Genomic DNA, 21,030 nt, shown 5'->3' on the forward strand with positions numbered 1-21,030 from the left:
AACAGTCATGTGAAACATATTTCTTCCACAAATGTGCAAAAAACCCCTATAATGCTCTTCATTTGTAACTACTGCATTGATTTATGTTTTTTAATTTAAAATTTCCGTTTACAATATTTGCACATTCATACGCAGCGATATGGTTCACATGCATTGTGCGCAAACATATACATACATTCCTATATATATGTACATGTAAATGTGTGTACAAACGTATTGAAAACATTGCGTGTGCATTTACGCATGTATTTTTTTGCCCTATGCATACATATACATAAACACAAAAGGACAACATTGTGGAAAGGCTACTAGACTTTTTCTGACTTTTCTCTTCCCGCCTCAGCCTTATCCACCAAATCACAGAGGGGATTTAATAAATAACATTTACATTGTCAATAATGGTGCATAATTCAAAAGCATATGACGCGACACTGTTTGAATGTGCATTTTTTTATTTCCCCCTCCACCACAAACACATCCATTAAATTTTAATATGATAACAACAACGAACCAAACAAAAAAAATATTAAATTAAAAAAATTGCCTTTTTTCTTCTATTTACAGATTGGGTCCCATGCCTGGCACATTACATCAACAACAAATGCCACAAAGTATGTCAACGGGTAATAATACAATTGGCGGTCATGGTGGCCATGATCGTGGTGGTGGCGGCGGCGGAGGCGGTGGTGGCAGCATTGGCGGCGGTGGCGTTATACCTGGCGGCACAATGAATGGACCAAATGGACCACATTGTCAGATGAGCGGTTCACAGCCCTTGGTTATGCCCGCATTTCCATTGCGTAATTCACATTCAGCACATGCACCACACTATTCACCCTACTCACCTTCCAGGTAATATATAGCGCATCTTCATAATGATAATAATAATTGCATTATTTTCCATTACCATACATGTGTATAAGGATATTTGCATTTATATTACAAATGGCAATTCGTTTGCTTTTTGTTGTTGTAGTTGTTGTTTAATACTATTATGATTATCATTATTATTATTAAAAACCATAAAATTGCCCCTAAGTGTTAATATTTGTTATGTACATGGGAAATGTAAAAAAAACACACATAAACATAGCCACCCACACACGCACACACATATGTATGCATGTGTGGTTGGATGTGTTGTTTTGCATTTTATAAATCATGTCACAAATTAAAAGTCAAAACTGTCACCAAGTGTATGTCAAAAACAAAATACATATCTACTGATAATAATAAAAATAACAATACATATATAGACAATATTATTTATATATACATATATGTAAAATAATAAATCGACGTAGTATAAATATTATTGATTAATAGAAAACCAATTAATAAATAACAACAGACAACAGTGGACCTTGTTAAATAGAAAATATTATTCCAAAAATGTTTAAGGAATTATTTTAAAACAATCCGATTTAAAGTTTTTTTTTAATCCTATGGGTTATCGGATTGCCATTTACAGTAATTGTATGAAATGTATCCGTATAGCTCGTATGTTTCATTGTTAGAATTATCGGTTGTAGTATGTGATGCCTCCATGGGCACAAGACTCTAAATTATACCCTACATGGACCTACACTGCAAACTGTATGAAAAATGGTATGAAAAATCTACAAATACACCAGCAAGGATATTAATTACGTCAGATAGAGTGAACATGTGTATAAAGACCTCAAAATACTGCAATTTAAAGGTCGAATTTAGTGTTATATGAGGCTATACCTAAAGCGGGATCAGTTTTCGTTTTATCGTGTATGAATTAGCGAATGGTTGCGGTGCGTCAATTACTTCATATCAGCTATATCTAAACGATTTTTGAAACTTGGCACACAAAATTCTGGACTAAATTCAGTACGTTATGCAACATACGAACTTTGGCACATTATTTAAATTAAATCGGACGGTAAAAAAATATATATCTATATCTGAACCGATTTTCACGAAACTTGGCAGACATCGCTCTAGGCTCAATTCAATACGTCATGCCAAATTTCATAAAAATCGAAAGATATATAGGGACTTTGGTGCACCATTTACATGAAATCGGACGAAACTATATATGGGAGCTATATCTAAATCTGGACCGATTTTAAAGAAACTTAACACACATCATTCTAGACCTAATTCATTACGCTGTGGCAAATTTCGTGCAAATCGGAAGATATTAAGGGACTTTGGTACACCATTTACCTTAAATCGGATGAATATATATATGGGAGCTATATCTAAATCTGAACCGATATTCAGGTAACTTAACACACATCATTCTAGACCTAAATGATTAGGCTGTACCAAATTTCGGGCAAATCGAAAGATATATAGGGACCGTTTACATTAAACCGATTTTTCCCAATTTCAATAGGGTTCGTCCTTGGGCCGAATAAGCGACCTATGCCAAATTTCATCTAATTCGGATCATAAATGCGACCTGTACTTTGTTTACAATTTAACATGGACAGACAAAGAGACAGGCATAAATCGACTTAGAAAGTGTCTATGCATATTCTCAAAAGGAAGGAACCATGTGTCTATCTCGTTTCCTTTTGCCTGTTACAAACATATTCACAAAGACATAATACCCTGTACCACAGTGTGGTGAAGGGTATAAAAAGGGGTTATATGTGGACTACCCCCAACAGGGGAGCTAAAATTAAAAATTTTTGGTAGAGAGATTTGTTACCAAACACGAATACAAAATACTAAATTACAACGAATTCGGTCGAAAACACCTACCAAATACCGAAAATTTTGGTGTTATCATTAAAAGGGGATACCCCTCCAAAAAAAAATATATCGTTTTTAGTACCCAATTAGAACCCAACATACCAAATTACACCCAATTTGTTTGAAAAACTTATCCAAAATGCTCGAGATCCGCATATTTTGAAGGTACCTTTATATGGGGTCTACCCAAAAAAGTGGACTGTTATTGGTAAATTTTAGTGTGAAGATTTGGTATTCAAGAAGATTACAAAGTGTCAAAGTACAGCAAATTCGGTTGAAAACACACTCAAAACCCTAAAAGTACCGACATTTTGAAGACTACCAGAAAAAATGGACCTATATTGATAATTTTTAGTGGGGATTTGGTATGAAAGGATGTAATAAAAAAATTTACACGAATGGAAACGACAAGAGTACGAGAGGGAGCTATACTTAAATCTGGAATGATTTGAACACAGCTCAACATACGTCATTCTACACTCAATTTAATAGGATGCCCAACATTTTTAGTCAATCGGACAAACGCTGGGATGTTTTGTGCAACATTTACATGAAATCGGTCGAAAATATTCTGAACCGATTTTAACAAACTTTAAATACACCATTTTAGACTTACTCCAGTATAAAAAATTCATATAAATTTAGACTTTATTAAGTACTCTATTGAAATGTCGTTTCAATTGAGGACTTCGGTGCACCTTCTACCAAAGAATTAGAGAAATCAAATATTGGAGTTATAACTAAATCGGCAACGATTTTAAACAAACAGAATGCACATTATTCTGAAATTAATCCAGTACATTAATTGCATATCAATGTGAAAAACATGTGGTCTTCGGTGTACCATTGAAACGAAATCATGCCTGAAAATACATAGGCAGACGGAAGGACCAGCTAAAATTCAACTCGGAAATATATCTATGTGTCTATAGTACCCTGGTACCACACCACGGTGTAGGATATGAATATAAATATAATAATATCCACCTCCCCTTAAGATGTCATAATTTAATATCAAATATAAATATTAAATACATTTTCATTCATATCAAAACGCCAACTACCCACCTGAAAAAGGTAACAAAATAGCAAAATTAAAAAAAAAAACCTTAAGAGTTGCATTTGTGATCATATTTTTTCTACGTTTTGCTTCTCTGGTTAGGTTCCCCATTCACAAAAGTGTTAAATGATGTCTAATGTCAGCAGATTTTACCGTGACAACACTCACAATGCCGTTTGAACATCACGCTTTTTTTTGCTGGTGTTGTAAGCGTGCTGTGTTAGAGCTTCTAATAAACTTGAAATGAAAAACGGCAAGAAATTAATTTTCTTGTTCTGCTGCTGTATACTTCCTTTTGCCATGCACTAAAACCCACATCATTTTTATCGTGTATAACCACTTTTCACTTATAATTTTCTTCATTTCTTTTTTGAGCTTGGTGTGTGTGCATCAATGACGGTGATGGTTCGAATGTCGTGGTTGGTTACCAGGCTGGCTCTTGGCTGACTGAGGGTGCTTTGAATATCTAAACGTGTATATTTGGCTGATTTCACGAACAAATCATCATCATTATTTGCACACGAAATTTGCACCTCGTTTTACTGCTTTGCATCTTCTACATCTTGCTACTCTTCTTCACGTTCTTCTGCCGATTTTTTTGTTCTTCTTCTTCTTCGTTTTTTGACTTAAAGAAAAATATTGCCTCTGGAAGTTGCACATTATTTGCATGTGTAATGGCAAACACTGCACTTACACAGATTTGCAACATGAATGTCTCCGATGATGTTGCGGCTGACGACGGTGATGATGATGACGATGATTGTGTGTGATGTGGATGCAGAGAGTATTACGTGCATTACCTATAAATGTTGGGCGGTGTTTTTTTTCTCAAGAAACAAAAGTGGGACGTTCGATGTCTACTATCACGAATAAGCATCTTCGTTATGACAATTTTTTTTGTTGTTGCTGCTGTATGTACTTGTTAGCCGCCGAAATAAACACGCAAGCGTGGCAGACAATTTTTTAACTGTCATTTCAATATCCTGGTTCTATATCTTTAACCATTACAAACATTTAGATAGTGAAGCAGTTTGAAGGGATGGAAGGATTTTTTGAGGGCCTAACGTTGGAGGGCCTCTGTGAAAAATTAAGATAAATTATGAAATAAAGTGCTTTAGGAAACAATAAATCCATATTATTTATTACCGAATGGTACTGGGTAAATTTTAAAATATCCTACACTGTATTTGGTAAAATTGTTATATGGCTGCTATATCTGACAAAAATAACATTTTGTAAACATTTTGTTGACAAATTAAAGCCACTTCATTTGAAAAATTCGTCTGAGACCTTTAAAATACCGAGAAATGGACTAAAATATAGACCCATATATTCTGTCTTTATTACCAACCAAAATTTCTCTGGTAGCAAATTATGTGAAAACCAGTAAGGAAAGTAGTAAAGTCGGATGGGGCCGACCACTATGGGTATATTAAACGAATGCATCCTAACAGAAGGGCCATTAACATGAAATTGTATTCTCTAATATATATGACCTTTATCTAAATGTGAACCGACTTAAATCAATCCATAAACATGCCATTCGTTTGTTACAATGGGACAACATTATTTAAATCGATTTAAAGCAAATATCAAAATCAATATCAAAAATAGATATGGAAGCTATATCCAAATATTCTCCGATTTCAACGAAACTTGTCACAGGTTAGAATTTACTAATTTCAGCAGGTTTTGTTCCTAGTGGCCATATTTTGGGTCCTAATTAAAATCGGACGAACATATATATGAAAGCTATATCTAAATCTGAACCGATTTTTAGCACACGTCACTCCAGACTCAATTCAGTACACTATACCAAAATTCATGCAAATCGAATGATTTTCAGGGACTTTAGTGCACCATTTACCCAAAATCGGTCGAAAATATATATGGGAGCTATATCTAAATCTGAATCGATTTTCACGAAACTTAGCACACGTCATTCTAGATTTAATCCAGTACGGTATGCCAAATTTCGGGCAAATCGAAGGTCATATAGGGACTTTGGTACACCATTTACCTTAAATCGGACGAAACTATATATGAGAGATATATCTAAATCTGAACCCATTTTCAAGAAATTTTACACACATCATTCTAGGCTTAATCTAGTACGGTATGCCAAAATTCATACAAATCAAATGATTTTCAGAGACTTTGGTGCACCATTTACCTAAAATCGGACGAAACTATAATGGGAGCTATATCTAAATCTGAACCGATTTTCAAGAAATTTTACACACATCATTCTAGACTTAATCCAGTACGGTATGCCAAATTTCGGCAAATCGAAGGTCATATGGGGACTTTGCTACACCATTTACATTAAATCGGGCGAAACTATATATGGGAGCTATATCTAAATCTGAACCGATTTTCTTCAATTTCAATAGGACAGACGGACATGCGTAAATCGACTCAGAAAGTGATTATATGCATATTCTCAAAATGAACCATGGGTCTATCACGATTCCTTTTGCCTGTTACAAACATATGCACAAAGACATAATACCCTGTACCACAGTGCGGTGAATGGTATAAAAATCAAGGTTCTACCTCATGTTCTTTCGAGGTCTATTGAATGTAAAAACATCTTTAAACCAGAAACTTATACCTATGCTCATTAAACATTTGACGAGTTAATCTGCCTGTCTACACCAATCCAATCTGACTATACACCAATCCAATCTGAGTAGCTTCTGAAGGTTCACTAAGTAATTTATGACCAAATTTTGAATTAAAGTTTTTTTAAATTGGTTTCAATATAATTTTGTGGCCTTCAAGGCCCTCTGAAGCCAAGCTACGATAAATATACTCCCACTCCTTTTTTTCTTCAGCTCCTTTTTAAAAATTAAATGAAATGATGGTGATTGTTAGGATGCCATTTATTTGTTAGCATTTTTTTTAATAAAATAGATGAGCACACTAACGATATCCCAGCAAAATGTTCAGCTGGCATGTTGCAAGCACCACGCAAAAGACCATGCCGATGATGATGCTTGAATGAGGAGGAAATATAAAATGTTTTGGAAATTTACAAACAAACCTTAAGCACGTTTTATAGCAACTCAGGTCCATAGTTTGCAGCGTTTCTTTACGGCTACATTTTTCTTCTCTCAATTTCCAAATAAAAAAAACTTTCCATTCATTTGCTGGGAGTTTTGTTTGTTGCATCCTTCCCAAAGCAACATAAGAATTTTAGCCACAACATCATAGTGTGGGTGTCATAGTTAGTGCTGGATATGTTGGTAGGTAGGTAGGTGTTTTGTTACAAATCGCAGCGATTTGTTGTTTGGATTTATATGCTACTTTTTTTTGTGGCACACAAACACAATCGGATTAACTTTAAGTCGTCTAGAATTTTGTTCTTTTTATGTTGTTCTGTGTGTCTGTGCATGTTACAACTAACAAATATTACAACACAAATTTCTACTACCGTTTTGCTTAAGATTCGTGTTATGTTTTTGTGGGCTAAACAACGAGCTGAGTGAGATTCATGTAACCGTATTGCCAAGGAAATTGATGACGAAAACGATGCCACGACGCATACAAAAAAATGGAGCTAGGTAATAAGAAGTTTGTTCGAAAAAAAGGAAAATATTGTTTAACAACTGTTGCCAAAGTTTAATTAGCCTTATCGCAATGCCATGAAATGTAAACAACATTTTTTGTTTGTGATTTTTTTTCTTTGGGAGTTTCTTGGCAAAAAGGATGTGCTGTGGCGGCAATAAGCACCAGACAGAGATAATTAGATTTCAGATCACAGATATGCATATTTATATAGACAGTTTGGAGAGACAACGTTTTTGTTTTTTTGTTTTCATTTAAAGTAATCATCAGTAGACTGATATGTTATTATGAGGTATACGAAATAAATTTAATAAAAAAGTATTTTTTTAAGGATGGTAAATTTTTGTATGTAGCTCTTTTTTATAAAGAGTTAAGCAGTTAAAAAAAGAATAAAAAAACAGTAAGGAAAGATCAAAAGTAGGACGGAGCCGACTATATCATATAGTCATCACCACTTTGGATACATACAATAGATGCTAATATATAATATTCTGCAGATAGAACCGACATATTATCTTTAGAAGACCTTTTAAATGGAATCGGGCGCACAAAACCAAATGTGATGTAGATAGATATTTGAAGCGATACACATACCAATCTGATATCTATGAAAAATTGCATATCAATCGGACAGACTTGGATTTTTTGGTGTAACATTTGTATGAAATCCAGCAAAATTATGTATGGGAGCTATATGTAAACCTTAGCCGATTACAACAAAACATCACAGATATCCAATTGGACTTAATCCAAATAAAATCGCACGAAAATATATATGGAAACTATATCTAAATATGAACCGATTTCAACAAAATGGTCAGACATCAAACTGATATTATTTCAGTATGCTGTACAAAATTTTTATTTAATCGGCCAAACCTTGAGTGTTTTGTGCATTATTTACATAAAATCGGACGAAACTATATATGGGAGCTATATCTGTACCGACTGAATTCTGTACGCTTTGCAAAATTTCGGACAAAATTATGTATGGGAGTTACATCTAAATCTGGACCAATTTCAATTGGCTTTCAGTATGCTGTGCAAAATTTTGATTTAATCGGCCAAACCTTGAGAGTTTCGTGCATTATTAACATAAAATCGGACGAAACTATATATGGGACCTATATCTGTACCGACTAAATTATGTACGCTGTGCAAAATTTCATGTAAATCGGACAAAATAATATATGGGAGTTATATCTAAATCTGGACCAATTTCAATTGGCTTCGTTTTTGAGCCAAATAAGTGGCTTATGCCAAATTTTATCCAAATCGGTTCTTAAATGCGCCCTGTACTTTGACGAAGATACGGATGGACGGACATGCATAATTCGACTCAGAAAGTTATTCTACGCATATTCTATGCATATGTGACCATGGTTCACATCCATTATTCGCTATTTTAGAAAATTTTCTGCTCATAGACTATCCTGTACTCACTGGCAACGTTTCAAGATGGCACATTTTCTGATGTATCGTGAATAAAATAACATGTTTAAAGTTTTTGAATTTAATTCCAATAATTAATTCCCTGTTCATAAGTGACTAATCTCATCTACCACGATTCAATTATTTCTTCATTCTTTTAAGTTTTAAAGTCTTAATGGGTTTTTTTATTTTAACGATCCAATCACACACCTAGCCATTTTATCCCGCATGCATTTGCTCCGCCCGTACCCCCTCAACACTCCACTGTATGGCACAGTTGTTTTTGATGTTTCTGTTGCTGCTGCTGCTGGCAATTATTCATTTTGCCAAGAGCATATGCCTCAACATAATCACACCATTAGCAATGATGACGATGACAAAGCAGGCGAACTGAAAGGAGGAGAAATGTTTACTCCTTCTGCCGCATTAACATATGGATATTTTTTGTTTGTTTTCTAGGTGTGAGAAGGGAGTAAGGATAGTTTGTGGCTACAAAATAATGAAGAAATTTGAATGCAGTGTAAATTTATGCAAAAAAATGAAAAAAATTGCTTGCTTAACTAGCATTTTGTTCCAGCTGAGTGATTCATATGTTTACACTCCCCTTGCATCCTACCTTACACTTGATGCCACCCCTTATGGGTTATTCACATTTAATATGCACCTATAGTTTTTTGTTGTTGTTGTTATTGTTTGCTATGTGGCGCTTGCCATCATCATCATGATGAACATTTCATTAAAGAGGATGAGTATAAGAAAAAAAACTGTTTTCATGAGCATGAAAATTCTCCAAACTTCCAACAAACGTTTGAACGTTGTTTATGGCCTCTTGTTTGTTTACATAGTTGCCATAACCCAATGTTTTATGTTGCGGTTATGTTTGGCTGTTGGCAGTTTGGTGATGTCTGCCAAAAGCTTTGTTGTTGTTGTTGTCATAGACACCCACACTTTAAGAGCTATTAAAAATTGTTATGACTTGGGTTGTGTGGAACACAAAATTGATAGTTTTTTTTTAATACTACTCATCTTCTTCGTTTTTTGGTTTCATAAACGTTTGCAAGTGTTATGTTTGGGGGGGAGAAAAGCGTCATAACTACTACCAACATGGGCGAATATGTGTTAAAAATTATGGCAATAAATTGTCACAAAATTGCCTATAGATTGCGTGTTGTGTCATCTTGGAGGTGTGGAACTCACTTTAGATTTATGTGCTACGAAAAAAAACGTTATTGATTTCAAGTTTATTTTCCACTCAAACCGTGTCTGAATTATTATCCCAACAATAGTTTTTTTTATGTTGTGGCAAACTGTTTTTTTGTATGGGATTTTTACAGAAGGGTCTCAAAAATGTCATTGGGTATCAGGAAGCTTTTTCAAACCATAATATGTATCTTTTGTAAAATATAAAATATATATGTGTTTGTCCTTAAACCAAATGCATGACAGATCATGATTAGCTCATCCCTGACAGTGAGTTTTCTTCCTGTAAAAATTTCGGTACCGAAAATTCGTCTAAGAATTTTTAAAAACATCCTAAAATATGGACCCAAACTATTTGCAAGACTTCAAAGTTCTTAATTATACCTTCTGTTCTTACGAGGTCTATTGAGATCAAGCATCCATATAAGTCTCCATAAATTTGTGCCTATGTCTAGTGAACATGTGACGATTAAATCTGCCATCTACACCAATCAAATCTAACTATATTGCAACTAGAAGAACGGAACATGGATGAGGCTTTTTGAAAATATTCAGGATTGAATATCAATTCATGTGCAAAAATCCAAATTTTGAATTATTTATATATGTGGGATCTATATAGATCTGACACGATTTTTGTTGTAGCGATTGATAATTAATCCACACACCTACAATTGCTTCCATGGTATACACATGTTTTTGCGCAACCGTTTTGGAAGTGTGTTGAGGGCTCAGAACGTTAAAATCTGCTTTGAAAAGGACTGTTCCTAGAATGAAGACAAATGTCGAACTTCAAAAAATTTGAATTTCATTCGCATATGCAAGTTTCGCATCAGGGCGGAATAAATACAAGTTATCAACCAACGTACGACCTTTGTATAGCCACATAGCCCAATATGCCTGATGAGCCGCTTAACCAACGGCGAAACGCGTCGCATAATGGTGGGTATGTAGGCTCTTTACCTGGCTTTCCTTTTCATCAAGCTCGACTCGAAAGAGTATAAATAATCACTTAAAATTACTTTCAAACGATCACTGCCCCAACAAGGCAAAATTCAAATAACAAACATTTTTTTTAACAATGGGGTCACAAAGATTACAATTTTTATCGACAGAATACTGAACATATAAAACCACAATCCTTTGGGAGGAACATTTGTTAAGCTTGATGTGAATCGGTATACATAATTGTAGGTTATATAAAAATCTTATCAACATAAGTTTTATGTACCCGAAATAGTATAGGGTGTCATGTGGTCAGACCCGTCATACTTTTGAAATTTTCTTACGGATTTTTTACTTGTTTATCATTTCATATTTTCTCTCCTTGTTTTCCATTATCTTTTGTAAAGTCCTTTGCCTAATTTCCTCAATTGTTTTTGTATTGAATTAAAATTTCCAAAACTCGTCCTTGTAAAATATATTTTTTTTAAATTAAATTGTGACAATAGCAATGTAACATTGTTATTTGTTAATAGCTGCAAAACAACAACATTTCGAAAAGAAAACACATTAAACATGAACATACAACAAACAATTCAATTTCTGTTTGTACATGAAAAAAGGGATTTAATTAATTTAATACACAACACAGCAACAGTAAACATTGAGGCATAGCAGACGAGCCACCAGCAGCAAAAATAGTAGCCAACAAAGGGGGTCACACAAAACAACCAGGGAGAGGATTAAAATAAAATAAAATTACAAATAAAAAAATTTACTATGTCAACTGGACAACAATGTTTTATTTTTTTTTTAAACAATCTCTTATACATGTTTATGATTAAAATATGTGGATAAGGGTGGGTCGGAAAATATTTTGGAAATTAAAGTAATAGGGAAAGCTTCAAAGTTGGACCGAGCAGATTACTATGTGATATCCTACATTATGTGCAAGGACCATTGAATGGCATTGTATATATAATAAAATATATATGGCTGCTATATATCCGAACGATTTGAAGCAAATTTTTCCATTGTGATTTTAAAGGCATAAAGTCTAAAATAAATATGGGAGTTATAAATAACTTTGACTCAATTTAAATCAGCATCGAAACATGCCATTATTGCTTCTTCTTCTTCGGCCGAATTTATATTGAAGAACTTCATAGAGATTCGAATTCGGTACACTTTTTCAGGCCTAGTTTCACAACCTTATCTTATCCATCATTTACATGATTTCAGACTAAAATATATCACATAGCTGCATATTTTTTTTAATAGCTGCCGTATTCCTTCTTCAGAACTTTATTGATAGATATAGTATATGAGAATTTTTCAACATACTGAATATTATTTTTTCTATTGGGAATTGTATTTTTCCCAACCCCACCCTAATGTACAAAAATTTGCCTCATTTTCCATTTTAAAACAAATTCTTAATCTCATATACACCCATACACATATAAACATTCTTGTTTCTATGCGAATGCACAATAGCGAACAACAACATCAAATAATAAAATTTTACAACAACAACAAAATGGGGTTCTATAACATGGTCAATTTTAACAGCATTTTACAAAAATACAACAAGTGCTACTTTAACATGGTCCCACTCCAAAAAACTGAAAAGAAATTCTGTAATGGGGGGGTTAGTACTTTATGTGAGTATGTGTCATGTTAAAAACAAAACAAAAACCCCGAAAACAAAATAATAAAAATAAAATTTTATAACAAAGAAGACACACAAACACACGATATTACATACAAATAGCATTAAACTAAATTTACATACACACATATACTCGCAATTTTACATAGATATAAAAACAACACGTAGATGGGATATGAATATTCATATGAAAGGATAAAAGTGGGAAAACTGGGGGAATCTACATGGTGTTTGAATATCCTAGCACATCTAGAACGTAACTACAGCAACAACAAAATGTTAATCAACACCCTGATTTAACAACATCACCAACTGGACCCTACGAACTACGAGTTGAAAAATATTATATTATGGTGGCAATGATTTGGTCGCCAACATGTATGGACCATGTTTAATTCATGTTGTAGTCAATTTTCGTTTGTCCATTATTCTTCCAAAAAAGAAGGGATGGTATTATCAGTTGGTCCATAGTCCAAAAAACAAAAGTTACAGAGAGATTATTTTCCTCACCTGGCCCCCTAAATGTATGATGAGGGGTATCCCATGAGGAGTAATATTTGATTTTCATAAACGCTCATACATTTTATGGACCAGGACCCCCCACCATAAGTTTCATATATTTAATGGGCCAGGAGCCACCACCATAAGGTGAAGTGTTAATTGTATTTTTGGGTTGGTAGAAAACTTCTTCGTATTCCATTCTCGATCTAAATTTTGCTATGGTCCTAAAATAACAAATAACATGGTCTAATTGTTTAATATTTTTAAGGTTATATCCGGATTTTCCAACCGAAGGGACCTTTATATAACATTCTGGGTTCCTAGAAGTTGAAAACATATTTGTCATAAAATTTTCGTTATGGGTTGACATATTCCTATATGGGGAATATGTCAATCCCGCCTATTTTCAGCATTTTGAAAAATTTTTGACTACTTTTTTAAGCAACCGCCATACAAAGTCCCTTGGAACTTTCAGTAGATTGCAGCTATTTGCCCCCACCATATTATAGAGGATATTAAACTTTCTGCCCGGCCGATTATAGGACAGCGTTTACATATTATATTCTGCATTTATATTTACATACATACATATATATTTTTTTTACATCTCCACCTTTTTGTCTATTTTAGCACTAATAATATTGTTTGTTTTTTCATCTCTTCCTCTTCCAGGTTTCACATAGATAAACGTTGTCAACACCGTTGTTCCTGGAAATGTTTGAGTATCGCCTTAATTCTAATATCAGTCGTCCTAACAGCCATGTTGGCATATTTTGCAGGTATGTAGCTTGAATGTTTATTTAGCAATTTCATTATAACAAAAAGTACAATGGATCCTTGGATTTACATTTAGTCTTATTATATCCGTATATATATTTTTTTTCTCTATCAAATATATGTGTGACCATTATGAATATGTAAACAACACATTCAGGAAGCATCTACATGATGTTATGTTTTTTTATTCTTCTTCTATCTCTTTTTTATGTTCAGCTTGTATGTCAGTCATGTTAAGAGGACATGCTTTTGTTCATCGCCGTAATCATCGCATGACTAGTCATGTCAGCCTTGTAACTAAACAGTTAGTTATATTCAAATAGTTTTAGATTAATTAAAACTAGTCGGAGATTAGCTGTGTGACATGTGTGTGTGTAGGAAGGATGGATGGATGGAAGGAAGGATGTGTATGTTTTGGGTCTTTGTTTGTATATGTTTGCCTAATGTGATTAACAAACACCAGTTACCATTTGTATTTGTTGTATTGTCATAGGTGTGGGTTATTTTTCATTGTTGAATGAGGGTTATTTCAAGGCAAAATAGACCTTCAAATATAAATATACATTGCAGCAAGGTAATATCGGAAAGAATATTAAGGTGGTACGTGTATAAAATACTTCCAAATATTCGTGGGAGACCCCATATTGTGGATCAGAATTAGATTGCTATGTCCGCCTGTTGAAATAACAATAGAGCTCGAAATTTTGCCCTGAGTTGACTATGCCATGTGCCATTATTTTTTATACCCTACACAACTATGTTATCAGGGTATTATAGCATTGTGCAGCCCCAAAAGTTTGTAACGCCGCGAAATATTGGTCCTAGACCCACCTTCAATTATACCGATCGTCATATCTCGACTAGCTGAGCCGATCTAGACATGTGTGTCCATCCGTCCGTCTGTCCATTATAATTTGTATACACGATACAGGCCACATTTATGGACCAATCTTCACGAAATTTTGCATGTAGGATGGGTTTTGGCCAATGAAGACCCCTATTGTGTTTGGTAAAGATCGGTTAATATTTAGGAGATGAAATGGACCAAATACTGAATTTTTGTCCGTTTTTCTGGTCGCTCCAGAGGCCACAACATCACAAAGAATTGGTCAACCTTTAAATTGATACCAATTATATGGTTGTATGTACTTTTGTGTGAGTTAAAATTACAATATTTGCATGGCTGCCCCTACAGAGATTTTATTTAGTAACCCATTACCACAATACATGGTTGAAATATAGCGCTGATGGCTTTGAAATTTTCCATGAGGTTCCAGTTATGGTCAAGGACAGCGCTTATAATGTTCGGTAATGATCAGATAATAATTTTGGGATAATGTGGACCGAAAACATATTTTTTTGTTTTCTTTCAAGTCGATCTATAGGCCACAATTATATGCCGAACATCACAGCACAACTCACGGTGAATGATCAGATAATAATTTTGGGATAAAGTGGACCGAAAACTTATTTTTTTGTTTTTTTTTTTTAAGTCGATTTATAGGCCACAATTATAAGCCGAACATCACAACACAATTCACGGTGAAGAGAATCTGGACAAGTAATTAGAAGGGCTTTCAGTGTAAGGAAGAGGTGCTGTTGGCCTCTAATTGGGCATGCGGGTGCAAATATCACGAAATATTGCCCAGGCTCTCCGTGGTAGTTGATTTCCGTGGTAGTTGTATGGGGTATTGTATGGTCGGCCCCGTCCGACTATACTGCTTAGCTCACTGGTTTTAAATAGGTTCTTTTATAAGTATAGCTCCATTGTACAGTTTCGTACGATTTAATGATATATGCCCCCGAAAAATGCTAGGTCTACCAAATTGAGGCTTGAATACCCTTTCACATAGTTTGACCAACGGTCGCCTGGTCAATAATATTTTTGAATTATGAGAGTTTATTTGAAAATTTATATTTGTTTTAAATGAATAAATTTTATCCAAATCTAAAAAAACTATAAGACCTTGTTTTGGCATTGTAGAAATCGAGGTCCCACTTTATTTTAAGTATATTAAAAATTTTTTAATCTAAGTGGTTGCAATGTGATATTTCTGCCTCTTACAGGATAAAAGACTAAAGATAAAAAAACCTTCGTATAGTTTGACCGAATGAATTTTAAAACAACTTTTTTTATTGAAATGGGATCTTATTGTAATATAGCTGCCCTATTTAGTGTCATACATGTTTAAAAATATATATCACCCATATATGATTGAAAACATCTTGTATATATTGGATGTGGTAGAGGTGTAAAATATAGTTTAGGGCTATTGTTTGCAGGACTCATATTTGGACCTCTTATCTATTACAATTCAAGTTTCAAATACGGCCAGCCAACTCGGTAATGGCTTCCACACCCCACCTAAATTTCCAATTAATTTTTAAAGTTATTTCCCAGGAAACACGTATCCTACTTATATTTATCCCGTAAAGCTTTTTGCATAAATTACCATAAATCCTGGCCCAAGGATGGTAGTGGTGGCGGTGTATGCTTTTTATTCCATGGCAATCTCTTTCACCTTTTTTTAAATGCTAATCTCATTAAAAATGTATGCTGACACACAAATATGAAAATGTGTAGGTAAGTGTGTATATCTCTAACACACACACAGATAGTTATATGACGGACATGTGTACATATCTGTTTAAATATGTGTTTATTTTGTTAATGAGAAGCTTTTTGTTATTAAACACGGATCTTGAATTCTACACTATCTAACTGTCTGCACGTCTGTCTATTCATTTAGTTGAATCGTTTCGTTTAGTTGTTTCGTTTTTTTTTCTTGCATACTTGTTTCGTAGGTATGTTTTTATGTTAAACAAACACTAATGCTTAATAACATATATGTGTGTTCGCGTGTGTGTGTGTGTGCGAATACACATGTAGATAACACACGTCCCATTTGGTATTATAACAACACTAATGCCATCTAATTTGACTTTATATTGTAGCAGGAATAGTTTTTAGCGGGGCAAAAACATGAACGTATTTCTATAGCAGCTTTTTTGCTAAGGTAACTATCATTGCTCGGCTGCAGAATAAATGCCAGATATTAAGGTTCATTGTAGTTTACATATTCTGCTCTTGTCATAATAATATGGCAGCGATGATGCTGATGATGACGAAAAAAGTCAATCTCAATTAACCTTTGTAAGAGGGAATGGTATTCATGGTGAAATGCAGGATTAAACACAAAAAGTAATGCGAAAATATTAAAACAAATTGAGGGTAGGGTATAATGAGAAATATAGACCTCTTCTCCTTTTCCAATGCTATTTCGATTTCCTGGTATAGCCTCCATATAATGGACCCGTCCAAGTGCAAACATATTTGCAGCAATTTTGTAATTTACATAGCCTCCATATGCAGCTAAAGTCCAATGTTAGGTATTTTAATTATGCTAAGGGTACCGGACGATTTTAGTTACTTCATAATGTGTACCTTTTAGGGAAGGGTATATAAGGTTCGGCTTTGCTTTACTAGTATTTTTTGCTAATAAAATACTTGCATGACCTCGGCGGTTAATCTTGAACATTATATGAACATTTCCATTCCACGAAACGAATCGTCGATCCTTTAGAGTTGAATAAACTTCTAAATGCGTACCTTTTAGGGAAGGGTATATAAGGCTCGACTTTGCTTTACTAGAATTTTTTACTGATTAAATACTTATATGACCTTGGCGGCCATTCAACGAAACGAATGCAAACTTCCGTTAATTAATTCGATCCCTTAGAATTGAATAAACGATGGTCATCAATCATGCTATATATTCTGGCTTGTTTTCAATATTAGTTCCAGGAAATAGAAAAATCAAAAATATATTCCACGAAGTTCATTTAATATTGTTCAACTTTATTTTCCATAACTTATTTACTGACCGAAATTCCCTGAAAATTCAAATCAAGTTGTTAAAGTTCTCATAAATATTGCTATCTCTTTTCCTCCATACCTTTACATTTGGAAGATAAATTAGTTTACTTGCCACCAAGATGATGACGAACATTAATTAATTTACGCACATAAATTATTTTAACACCATATAAATGTCATAGTTGTACAATTCAAAAAAAGTCTTACCACAAACTTTGGTTGCCAAGCTACCAACCACCTTGCTTGCCATTCCCCCTCTATCTCTCCATCAGTTGACAACGCATTGAAATACCAAGTGATGAGTGCAAAAATGAGAATAAACTCAATTAAACTTTTTCCGCAAAACGATGCTGTTGTTGTTAGAATTTGTTCTTATAATTTTTATTTTACCAACAACAACAACAATAAAACAGAAAGTTGTTGTACAATTTTTGGTAATCAATTAATGTCAATGACAGAAGGGGATTTGTTTTTGTTTAAATTAATTTCTTTATGTTACCAATAAAACAAAATGAACTAAAACAAATTTACGGAAACATTGACTTTTTTATGTTTTCATGTAGTTGAAAATCTGATATTAAATTTAAATAACATTTATTGGTAATTTTCCCCCAGCACTGTCTGGAATGAGATACGACGACGTCCATAAATTAAAATATAAATCTCTAAAAGTTTTTCCAGTCATTTCCATAGTGTGTACCCTTACTAAGTCTCATTCGTATCATTTCACGAACCCTAAACATTTAAACATTTAATTACTTGCCGTTTTATTAAATAAATTTCAATTAGCTCCACAATAAACCAGGCTATAAACATTATTGCTATAAAATTTCAGTTGATTTAGTGTCAAGCTCAAATTTAAGCAAAAATAAAAATTGTAATTTATTGTTGGACCCATGGTCGCCTGGAGCAATAAAATTTTTGAATTATGGAAGTTTATTTGAAATTTGATATTTTCCATTAATGACAAAATTTTAGGGGAAGGAGAGTGTTAATACAAAAAATGGAAAAATAATTTTGTTAAACCCCGATAAAATAACCCCTGGATCTTGATCAGCACCACGAAAAGGTTCTACACTATTTTAATTATGTTTTTGTTTTTAAAAAATGTGAGTTCTCAAAGCGATAAATTCCACCTTAAAGAAAATCTTCATAAATATTAGTACTTCTTTTGACACAGTAAAAATTCAGGCCCCGCACCATTTTAAAAATATTCAAAAGGGTTTTTAACAATAGACACACTGAAGATATAACATAATTCGAATTTATATATTTCTTTAATGAACAATTGACATTTTAGGGGATAGAGGGTTTTCAAAATCAGAAATTGAAAAATAATTTTGTTAGATTTTTTATAAAAATCAGAGGTCTATCTTGGTCTCAGTACACGCAGAACGGTCCACACAATTTTAATTATTTTGAATATACCAGCAAAATTTTTAAAATTTGGCGTTTTCAAAGCCACCTTAAAAAAATCGTTCACTATATGTCACTATTGAGTTCAAGCTCCCATTTAAGTATTATCAAAGCCTTAGTCGATTTTTCCAACCAATTTGAAAAATCATTTTTTAGATTTTAAGTATTTTCAAAGCCTTAGTCCAATTTTTCAAACCAAGTATTTGTATTTAGACATTTCGGTTCCTGTGAGGATAAAACAAATACTGGCGGGAAATGTCCATATGAGTTTTTTTTTTTTTGAGTCAATCTTTATACCCTACACAACTATGTTGTCAGGGTATTATAGCTTTGTGCAGCCCCAAGAGTTTGTAACGCGGCGAAATATTGGTCCTAGAACCACCTTTAAGTATACCGATCGTCTTATCTCGACTAGCTGAGTCGATCTAGCCATGTGTGTCCGTCTGTTCATTATAATATGTAAACACGATACAGGCCACAGTTATGGACTAATCTTCACGAAATTTTGCATGTAGGATGGGTTCTGGCCAATGAAGAGCCCAATTGTTTTTGGTAAAGATCGGTTAATATTTAGAGGATGAAATGGACCAAATACTTAGTTTTTGTCGGTTTTTCTGGTAGCTCCAGAGGCCGCAATTATGGGCCAAACATCTCAAATTTTTACATGGAGAAGGGGATAGAACCAAAGAATAAGCATGCCTGTTTTTAAAATGATCGGCCAATATAAAGCGGGTCAAATGGACCCTGACTTTTGTGTTGAAAAATGTATTGTGTTGAAAAATGTATTCTATAATGGCGTATATATTTACTCCTGAAGGACATAGACCCGAGAAGTTGATAGTATATCCAAGAGGATCGGTTGACCATTAAATTGATACCAATCATATTGTCGTAGGTACTCGGATGCGGGAGTTACACTTGTACTGATTATTAGTAATATTTTCTGACCTCTAGCCAGTAAAAAGTGTGCAACTATCGCGAAATATTGCCCAATCTCAGAATATAGAACAACAGAAAGTTAGATTTTCATGGAAGTTGTGTAGGGTATCATATGGTCGGCCCCGTCCGACTATACTGTTCCGCACACTGGTTTTTAGATCTTTTTTTTATAAAAATCGGGTTTTGCATATATTTGTTATATGTTTATCTTGGCCTTAGCATACGCAGAAATGACCCTAAAAGCCACATTGAAGAAATCGTTCACTATAAGTCACTTTAGAGGTCAAGCTCCCCTTTAAGTATTTAGTATTTTTAATTATTTTTGTTAGATTTTGTATAAACATTTGGTGTTCTCAAAGACAGCTTGAAAAAATCGTTCTCTATAAGCCCCATTTGAAATATTTTCAAGTCCTTAGCCGAAATTCCCATCCAATAGATTACAATATCACATTTTGGCTTCTGACAAAAAAATGTTCATATGAGTCGTTTATTTTGAAAGTTGTCCAAGACAATTTTTTCCAATTTTGAGATATTTAAAGGTTTGTGTTTGAATTGTTTGAAAAAAATTGTTATGTGGTATTAATTTTGTTGGTGGCCTTGTGCCCTTAAACATGATAGAATGTATAACTTAAAATGTTTAGTAAAATTTTCTAGGAAATAAAGATTTTTATCAGAAACGAAAATGGACCTAAACCTCTTTGAAAATAAGCGACTCATATGTCCATGCCCATATTTTTTAAATTTTTTTGCGGAACCATAATGTGCCTCCAAAGTTTAGGGTTTTTAAGAAAGCATTTCGACTAGATTATCTCTTCCTCTGCCGCTTTATGTTCTGCTACCAAACGCGATGTTTTTTCGACTTCGAAATATCCAAAGCAGACTAAACAACTGCTTTTCTTCACATCAAGTTAC

General features: G+C 33.8%; 1 protein-coding gene across 1 annotated transcript in view; it reads left to right on the forward strand.

Moving 5' to 3' along the window:
- The first annotated feature begins 562 nt into the window (after nt 1-562).
- LOC133322354 (teneurin-a) overlaps nt 563-21,030 on the forward strand; it is a 179,282-nt gene continuing 158,814 nt past the window's right edge. The window contains exons 1-2 of the mRNA XM_061531353.1: nt 563-852; nt 13,782-13,888. Coding sequence (XP_061387337.1) covers nt 575-852; nt 13,782-13,888 — 385 coding nt within the window. The 5' untranslated portion in view covers nt 563-574. The remainder of the gene's footprint in view (nt 853-13,781; nt 13,889-21,030) is intronic.

This window comes from Musca vetustissima, unplaced genomic scaffold (genome assembly GCF_032173495.1).
Source record: "Musca vetustissima isolate MV318-11 ecotype Yass unplaced genomic scaffold, APGP_CSIRO_Mvet_v1 utg35063, whole genome shotgun sequence".
Classification (NCBI taxonomy): domain Eukaryota; kingdom Metazoa; phylum Arthropoda; class Insecta; order Diptera; family Muscidae; genus Musca; species Musca vetustissima.